At 43.2% G+C, this 8,557-nt stretch overlaps 1 protein-coding gene across 3 annotated transcripts in view; it reads left to right on the forward strand.

The window, feature by feature from the left end:
* Positions 1–1,377, forward strand: part of POC5 (POC5 centriolar protein) — a 39,167-nt gene extending 37,790 nt beyond the window's left edge. For all 3 annotated transcript variants that reach the window (XM_069962774.1, XM_069962773.1, XM_069962775.1), the window contains exon 13: positions 653–1,377. In XM_069962774.1, coding sequence (XP_069818875.1) covers positions 653–796 — 144 coding nt within the window. In that variant the 3' untranslated portion in view covers positions 797–1,377. The remainder of the gene's footprint in view (positions 1–652) is intronic.
* The last annotated feature ends 7,180 nt before the right edge of the window (positions 1,378–8,557 follow it).

Consider the following 8,557-nt stretch of genomic DNA (forward strand, 5'->3'; position numbering starts at 1 on the left):
TTCCTGCTCCCCATTAACAACATCTGAATGTTTGGCTGAGCCAAACAGTGATGTCCGCAGGGTGACCTAGAACGAACTTCTAGCTGACAGCTTGTTGGTGGTGGTTATTCTCCAGAAATGTTCTTTTGTGGGGAATACAAATCTTTACCGAGCTCACAGCTCCATTAGAGCTAAGATGTTAAATATTTCTGCAATATGTTTCCCAGTAGTGCCATGAATGTTTTTCACACCTTGAGGATTTATGAGATATGTAGCACCAATATGTTTTACCGCCACCCAAGAGTTATATTTAGTCCTAGGCAAATAGAAGTCACACCTATGTTAACAGCCTACTGCTGAGTCTTCTCTCTGTCACACAGCACTGTTACCCATTGGCACAGGGTGGCAGGAGACATTGTGACCATTCTGCTAGACTAGATGGTTTGCATGCTAAACAGCCTGATTCGCATAGTAATGACCTAACCAGAGGACTTCCCAAAGGAAAAAGCAGAACACCTGTTCTACCCAAGTAGAACAAGAGTACCCCATACTGCCATACTCCAAAAATATAAACTTTGTATATAATGATTGAGTGGGTTTAGGGTCAGTGTGACATGTTAATGCTATATAAATGAATAAAATAAAAATGTTCCTTATATATTTGTCTTTAAAGCAAACCATATCTCAAGCCATAGCGGCGAAATACCCCCGGTCAGCGATGCAGAGCGCTAACTCTATCAGTGGCAGAGTTACAGGCCAGAGCACCAGAACATCTCATGTCCACTCCGGGGTTCATTCAATCAAAGTCGTTGAGTGACCTGTACCTCCTTCTTAACAATTATCAAGCAAGAAGAACGCAGAGTAAAGCGGCTATGAAATTTAGTTCTGTAATGACCTGAGGTCTTGATTCTGGTTGGGCCACATCTACCTCTGAATCGGTTTTACGTGCTTTATATTTTTAGATACAATGGAGTCTTTTTTTTTTTTTTTTTTTTTTTCCCCTGATCGATTATAAATTTCAAACTTTTATTTGTTGCAGTTACCAGAGTGCCGTGTGTGTGTGTTGTATAGTATTTATGTAAGTCTAATTTATTCAGGTCTGTTTCTTTGAATACCTTTCTATGTTGTATCTGAAGTTGCATGTCCATTTTATGAACAGAAATATTATCATGGTGCCTTTCATTTTACCACATGTTTATTCCAGTGCAGATGTGTACAGAGCCTGATCATTGATCATAATTGTGGCTGGATTTTACCTGCAGCTGCTGTATTTTTAGTGTTTTACTGTTTTGTAATAAAGGTTTATTTCTACTGTTTTAACTGTTTCCGTTTAGCAGAAAGTGGCTGTTAAATGTGTCATGACAGTACAATAAACTTAAAGGGGATTTCTAATCAAAACTTATTGATAGCCTGTCCTCAGGATAGGGACAACATGGGATTGGTGGAGTGCTGTTTGCTAGAGCTATGGCTTCACTATAGACAGATAAACTGAAGCAGAAGTAGACTGCTTCATTTCTCTTTTGTAGTGGTTGAGCTCGGATTCTCCGGTATAAGAGTTAAGCTGTAGTAACCCCCATCATGGCTACAACACAATATTTGGAGCTGTCTACTTTGGGGTTTGTGCATGTTATTTGCGGCTCTGGCAGTAAATTATATGGTTAGGTATTAATACCAATCTGATATACATAACCTGTTCTGAGGACAGAAAATCAACAGGTTTTGATCAGAATGCCCCTTTAAACTACTTATATGTGTATGATAGCTGTCAGCCAACGGCTGTCTCCTACCAGTACCTCTGACACAGTTGAACTTTTAGTGTTCTATTGTAATCCAACATGCCTGACATTCCCTCCCCGGACAGTCGACCAGTCCCACTGAAATTGACAGATTCAGACAAGCTTTATCCATAGTCTACATCCTTGAGATCAATAGTTTTTTTTTGTTTTGTTTTTTTTTTTTGGGGGGGGGGGGGGTCATACTCTTCACAATAGATATATAGTGTAGGTCTTATACATATTGGAAAGTAATTTATGGATCTAAACTATATTGCCCATACACAGCTGTGGGTCCACACTGTACCCGTGTGTCTTTTGACTTTATATACCGGTTTATAGTTACAAATGTGCAAACTAACAGTAAGTCTGGCCGAACCCAAACCAGATTGCACAGCTGTTGATTGCGAGTCATACGTCTCCTAGAGCTGTAGCCAAGTTTTCCAGGCAGCCCTATGGATGCATCCATCTTTTCCAGGCAGTGGAATTCAACAGCCGAGCGATCAGGTTCAGGTCTGGCTGAACTTACTGTAAATTCACTCATCTCTAATATGTATTATTTGCTATAAAGGTACTATGCTGATTTCCCGGACATTAATGAAAAGCAGCAGTACAACCCAGCTCGATATAGAAAATTACGTTATTGATTAAGATTTAGTGCAATATGGTCATTGCAACTTCTAAAATAAATGCTTGCAGATTTTTTTTTTTTTTGGACCTGTGAACTGCGCCATTCTCTGTCAGAGGCGTTGTGCAGAACACAATGAGGTGACAAGATGCTTTCATTAGAGACGTGGATATCATTATCAGTCAGTGGTTATCATAGGGTTTGGAGATTAAATCTAGAAATTTGTCAGTAGAAACCATATTCTAGAATACAGTAAACCTCTGTTATCCCACATGGCATAGGCCACCACTTGCTAAACGTTTTACACTGAATTCTTATTAAGATTTGCTGTTACATTCAGGTTTTTAGAGTATAAAGTGAAAAAAAAAAATCAACATCCAAACTGTAAAAACAATTCTTGACACAAATGTGAACTTAGTGCTAGAAGTAATGATATAACTACTCATTATATGACTTGTGAGCAATTGAAAGCTCTATACTCCCAAGACTAGAGCCATAATATTATGTAAATATTTCCAAAGGGAGTGTAACTGCATTGATTCTGTTTCTTTACAACCTTGAAAAAATTATGTATTAAAGGTAATCCCTTTAAAGCCACTCTGTACCTACAATCTGACCCCCTTAAACCACTTCTACCTTTGGACAGCTGCTTTTAATCCAAGATCTGTCCTGGGGTCCGTTTAGCAGGTGATGCAGTGATTGTCCTAAAAAACAACTTTTAAACTTGCAGATCTGTGCCCTAAATTTGCACCACCCCTCCGTCTCTCCTTCCCACCCTCTTCATCATTATAAATGCCACTGGAACATTTTCTCCTGTCTGAACATTACACAGGTGCCTTAACGATCCAGCCTATGTTCAGCATTCACATAGCTGAGGAATAGGAGACAATCTGCCTGGAGCATTCCTAATAATGGGGAGAAGAGACAGAGAGGGTGTGCTAGCCTAATGCATACACAATCTAAGCCCTGGCTGTTGGGCACGGGGCTGCAAATTTAAAAGTTGGTTTTTGGGACAATAACTGCATTATCTGCCTAACGGACCCAAGGACAGATCTTGGATTAAAAGCAGCTATCCGAAGGTACAAGCGGTTTTGGGGGGGGCTTTAATATGTTGTTCAAGGATGTGAAGAGACACTAACAGCGATGTTAAGAAAGGAGGTGCCCAGTGAGAACATATTTACGGTTACCCAATCTGCCACCAGTAGGAGGGACTGCACACCGATTGGGAAAACCTGCATAATGACTGGTACACTTTTTAACCCCTTAGTGACCGCCATGCTGCCTTTTCACGGCGGCCACTAATGGGCTTTATTCCGATGCGTACGCCTTTTAACAGCGGGCGCATCGGAATAAATTACCGCCCAGCGGCGGCTGCAGGACGGGTGATCAGCGGTCAGTGTGACCGTTGACACCCTCCTGTAACTTCCCGGAGCGGAGGATTCTCCGCTCCGGGCAGTTTAACCCGTTAAATGCAGCTGTCAAACCATGACGGCGGCATTTAACGGGTCCCGGTGGATCCCGGACGGCGCCGCAGGTCCACTTACATGATCGCGATGTCCCGTGGCGCCGTCCAGGGTCCCGATGTCTCCATGGTGATCCTGGGGTCCTAATGAAGGTCCCCGGGGTCACCATGGAGATGCCTCATGCTGACAGGGGTGGCTGTGGCTATTGCCTGTCAGCATGAGGCATGATACAATACATTGCAGTACATCAGGTACTGCAATGTATTGTATCAATGATCTAAGTATTTTACACTAGTGTACAGTAATGTACACTAGTGTAAAAGTAAATAAAAAAAGTGGAAAAAAAGTGTGCACCAAACACAACACAGCCCCCCCAAATAATAAAGATGCATTACATTCCCCATACACTATAAAACATTACATAAAAGTGATCAAAAACACAAATCATATACATATTTGGGGCCACCCTGGTGTTTCCCTATTTATGTTCCAATACTCGCAACCGAGTGGGACTTAAGGGGCTATTTATCAGGGTGGTGTGGTGCTCTCCCTATCATGGAGGCACCCCGTGGCAACAGGCTAGAGATATCTGGCTATCCCGTGTTTTGAGACTCGCAACCGAGGCTCCACGGACTCCTGTTTTGCATATTTAAATTTTTGGGGGCATCAGTGGAGACTCTTGATTGAGTACTTCATTGGAATTTTTTTCACTGTTCTCCTTGAGTTCAGTGATAACTGTCATATACATATTTGGTATCGTTACGTCCGTAACGACCCAATCTATAAAACTATATCAATAATTATATCGCACGACACACGCTGTAAAAAATAAAATAAAAACAGTACTAGAATAGCTGTGTTTTATCAATCCACTTTAGAAAATACGTCATAAAAGAGATCAAAAAGTCATATACATATAAAACTTGGTATCAATAGAAACTACAGATCTTCGCGCAAAAAATAAGCCCAAAACCAGCTCTGTCGCTCAAAAGATAAGAACGCTATGGATCTTGCAATGCAGGGACTGTTTTTGTGGGTTTTTGCTAGGAAGATAGTTTCTATTGCGCCAAAGCGGTAATAGTTAAAAAAAAACTATACAAATGTGGTATCGCCGTAACTGTAGCGGCTCAGAGAATACATGTATTATGTTATTAGTGACCGCCGATACGGATTTTTACGGCGATCACTAATGGGCTCTATTCTGCTGCCATCAGCTCTTTATGGCGATGGTGCAGAATAGTGCAGCGGTGCCGGTAATGCCCGCAGCCTCCTCCTCTCAGCTATCGAAGGTCGCTGAGGGGTTGGGGCAGAGTGTGGGGTAAGTCCTGGCAAGTCCCCTCACCGGCGATCGCCGTTATTACCAGTATAACGGCGGCCACCGGTAACAGACATTGCCAGTGCAGCTGAACGCTTTCATCTCTTCTATCCGTGAGTCCACAGTGAGAGGAGATGAGAACATGTCCCCCCCCCTGTCCCCAGAATTAACCCTAGTGACGTGGCCACTGACCCTCTCCTCCCTGGGCGGCCATCTGATGCAAGATGGCCGCCGCCATCACTGTGAACAGACTCTGTTCACAGTGATGGATTCCTAAAAATGATCAAAGCTTCATTCTCTCCACCACCGGAGGTGGCGGAGAGCATGGGGCAATGATCGGTGACCACCCGGTGTGGTCCCAGTACAAGTGATCAGCGGTATATACTATATACCACTGATCGCTTGTTCCAAATGGTGCTGGCACTTTTTTACGCCTGTCACCAAAGTCAAGTGCCCTGGATTACCCGTAACCAACCCGGATTACCTGTAACCACCCCAGATTGCCCGTCACCACCCCAGGCAGCCCATAACCATCCCAGACAGCCCATAACCACCCCAGATTGCCCGTAATCTCCCCAGATTGCCCGTAATCTCCCCAGATTGCCCGTAATCTCCCCAGATTGCCCGTAAACACCCTAGATTGCCCGTAACCACCCTAGATTGCCTGTAATCTCCCCAGATTGCCCGTATCCACGCCAGACAGCCCATAACCATCCCAGACAGCTCATAACCATCCCAGACAGCTCATAACCATCCCAGACAGCCCATAACCACCCCAGATTGCCCGTCACCACCCCAGATTGCCCGTCACTACCCCAGATTGCCCATAATCTCCCCAGATTGCCCGTATCCCCCCCTGATAGCCCATAACCATTCCAGACAGCCCGTAACCACCCCAGATTGCCACAGACTGCCTGTAACTACCCCAAATTGCCTGTAACCACCACAGATTGCTCGCAACCACCCCAGATTGCCCGTCACCACCCCAGATTTCCCGTCACCACCCCAGATTGCCCGTTGCAACCCCAGATAGTCAGTGAACACCACCAGATTGCCCGTCACCACCCCAGATAGTCAGTGAACACCCCCAGATTGCCCATCACCACCCCAGATAGCCAGTAACCACCCCTAGATAGCCAGTAAACACCCCAAGATTGCCCATAACCACTCCATACAGCCAGTAAACACCCCAGATTGCCCGTAACCACCCCAGATTGCCTGTGACCACCCCAGATTGACCGTAACCACCCCAGATTGCCCATAACCACACCAGATTGCCTGTTGCCACCCCAGATAACCAGTAAACACCCACATATTGCCTGTAACTAAAATGACACTGCTTCTCTTCTGAGCCCTGCTGTGTGCCCATACAGTGGTTTATGCCCACATATGGAGTACCATTGTACTCAGGAGAACCTCCGTTACAAATTTTGGGGTGCTTTTTCTCCCCTGTTCCTCGTGAAATTGAGACATTTCAAACTAAACAAACATGTTATTGGAAAAATTCAATTTTCTTCATTTCTACGGTCTAGTTTTGAATACTTTCCTCCAATACCTGTGGGGTCAAAATGCTCACCACACCCCAAGATGAATTCCTTGAGGGGTGTACTTTCCAAAATGGGGTTACTTTGGGGGGGGGGGGGTTCTATTCTGTAGACATTACAGGGGCACTGCAAACGCACCTGGCGCTCAGAAACTTCTTCAGAAAAATCATGCACTGAAAATGCTTGGCGCTCCCTTCCTTCTGAGGCCCGCTGTGTGCCCACACAGTGGTTTATGCCCACATATGGGGTACCGTTCTACTCAGGAGTACCTGCGTTACATATATTGGGGTGAGTTTTCTTCCCTGTTTCTCGTGAAATTGAGAAATTTCAAACTAAACAAACATGTTATTGGAAAAATTCTATTTTTTCATTTTTACTGTCTACTTTTGAATACCTTCCTCTAATACCTGTGGGGGCAAAATGGTCAACAAACCCCAAGATGAATTCTTTAAGGGGTGCACTTTCCAAAATGGGGTGACTTTTGGGGGGGTTCTATTCTGCTGACACTACAGGGGCTCTGTAAGCGCACCTGGCGCTCAGAAAGTTCTTCAGAAAAATCTGAACTGGAAATGCTAATTGGCGCTCCTTCCATTCTGAGCCCCGTTGTGTGCCCACACAGTGGTTTATGCCCACATATGGGGTATCGTTCTACTCAGGAGAACCTGCGTTACATATATTGGGGTGAGTTTTCTCCCCTGTTCCTCGTGAAATTGAGAAATTTCTAACTAAACAAACATATTATTTGAAAAAATCAATTTTTTCATTTTTACTGTCTTCTTTTGAATACTTTCCTCTAATACCTGTGGGGTCAAAATGGTCACCACACCCCAAGATGTATTCTTTGATGGGTGTACTTTCCAAAATGGGGTGACTTTTGGGGGGGTTCTATTCTGCTGACAATACAGGGGCTCTGCAAACGCACCTGGCACTCAGAAATTTCTTCAGCAAAAACTGAACTGGAAATGCTAATAGGCGCTCCCTTCCTTCTGAGGCCTGCTGTGTGCCCATACAGTGGTTTACGCCCACATATGGGGTACCATTGTACTCAGGAGAACCTGCGTTACAAAATTTGGGGTGCATTTTCTCTCATGTTTATTATGAAAATGAGATACTTTAATCTTAACAAATATATTATTGGAAAATTTCTATTTTCCATTTTTTTCCGGCCTAATTGTGAATACTTTCCTCCAGCCCCTGTAGAGTTAAAATGCTCATTATACCCCTAGATTAATTCTTTAAGGTGTCTAGTTTCCAAAATGGGGTCACTTATGGGGGTTTCCAGTATACAAGCCTCCTAAATCAACTTAAAAAAAGAACTGGTCCCTAAAAAAAATCAGTTTTGGAAATTTCATGAAAATTTGATAATTTGCTGATACATTTCTAAGCCCCGTAACACCCTAAAAAAGTGAAATATGTTTACGAAATGAAGCCAGAATAAAGAGGACATATTGATAATGTGACTTACTAACTAATTTTTTTAATGTGCCTTTTTTTTTTAGAAGCAAAGAATTTCAAAGTTCGTAAAGTGCAAAATTTTCAAATTTTTCATTATATTTTGATGTTTTTCACAAAAAACACACAAGACAGTGACCAAATTTTGCCACTAACATAAAGTACCATATGTTACGAAAAAAAACAATCTCAGAATCGCTAGCATTTGTTAAAGCATCACTGAGCTATAAGCGCATAAAGTGAGACAGGTCAGATTTTGAAAAATGAGGCTGGTCATTAAGGCCCAAACAGGCTTGGTCCCTAAGGGGTTAAGTAAATCCCCCACCAGTGTATGATTATGCTGGATTTAGTAAGAAGTTCATGTCTTTTGATCAATCCAGGTACAACAGTAGCTGCTCACAATG

Source organism: Dendropsophus ebraccatus, chromosome 3 (assembly GCF_027789765.1).
Source record: "Dendropsophus ebraccatus isolate aDenEbr1 chromosome 3, aDenEbr1.pat, whole genome shotgun sequence".
In the NCBI taxonomy this organism is placed as follows: domain Eukaryota; kingdom Metazoa; phylum Chordata; class Amphibia; order Anura; family Hylidae; genus Dendropsophus; species Dendropsophus ebraccatus.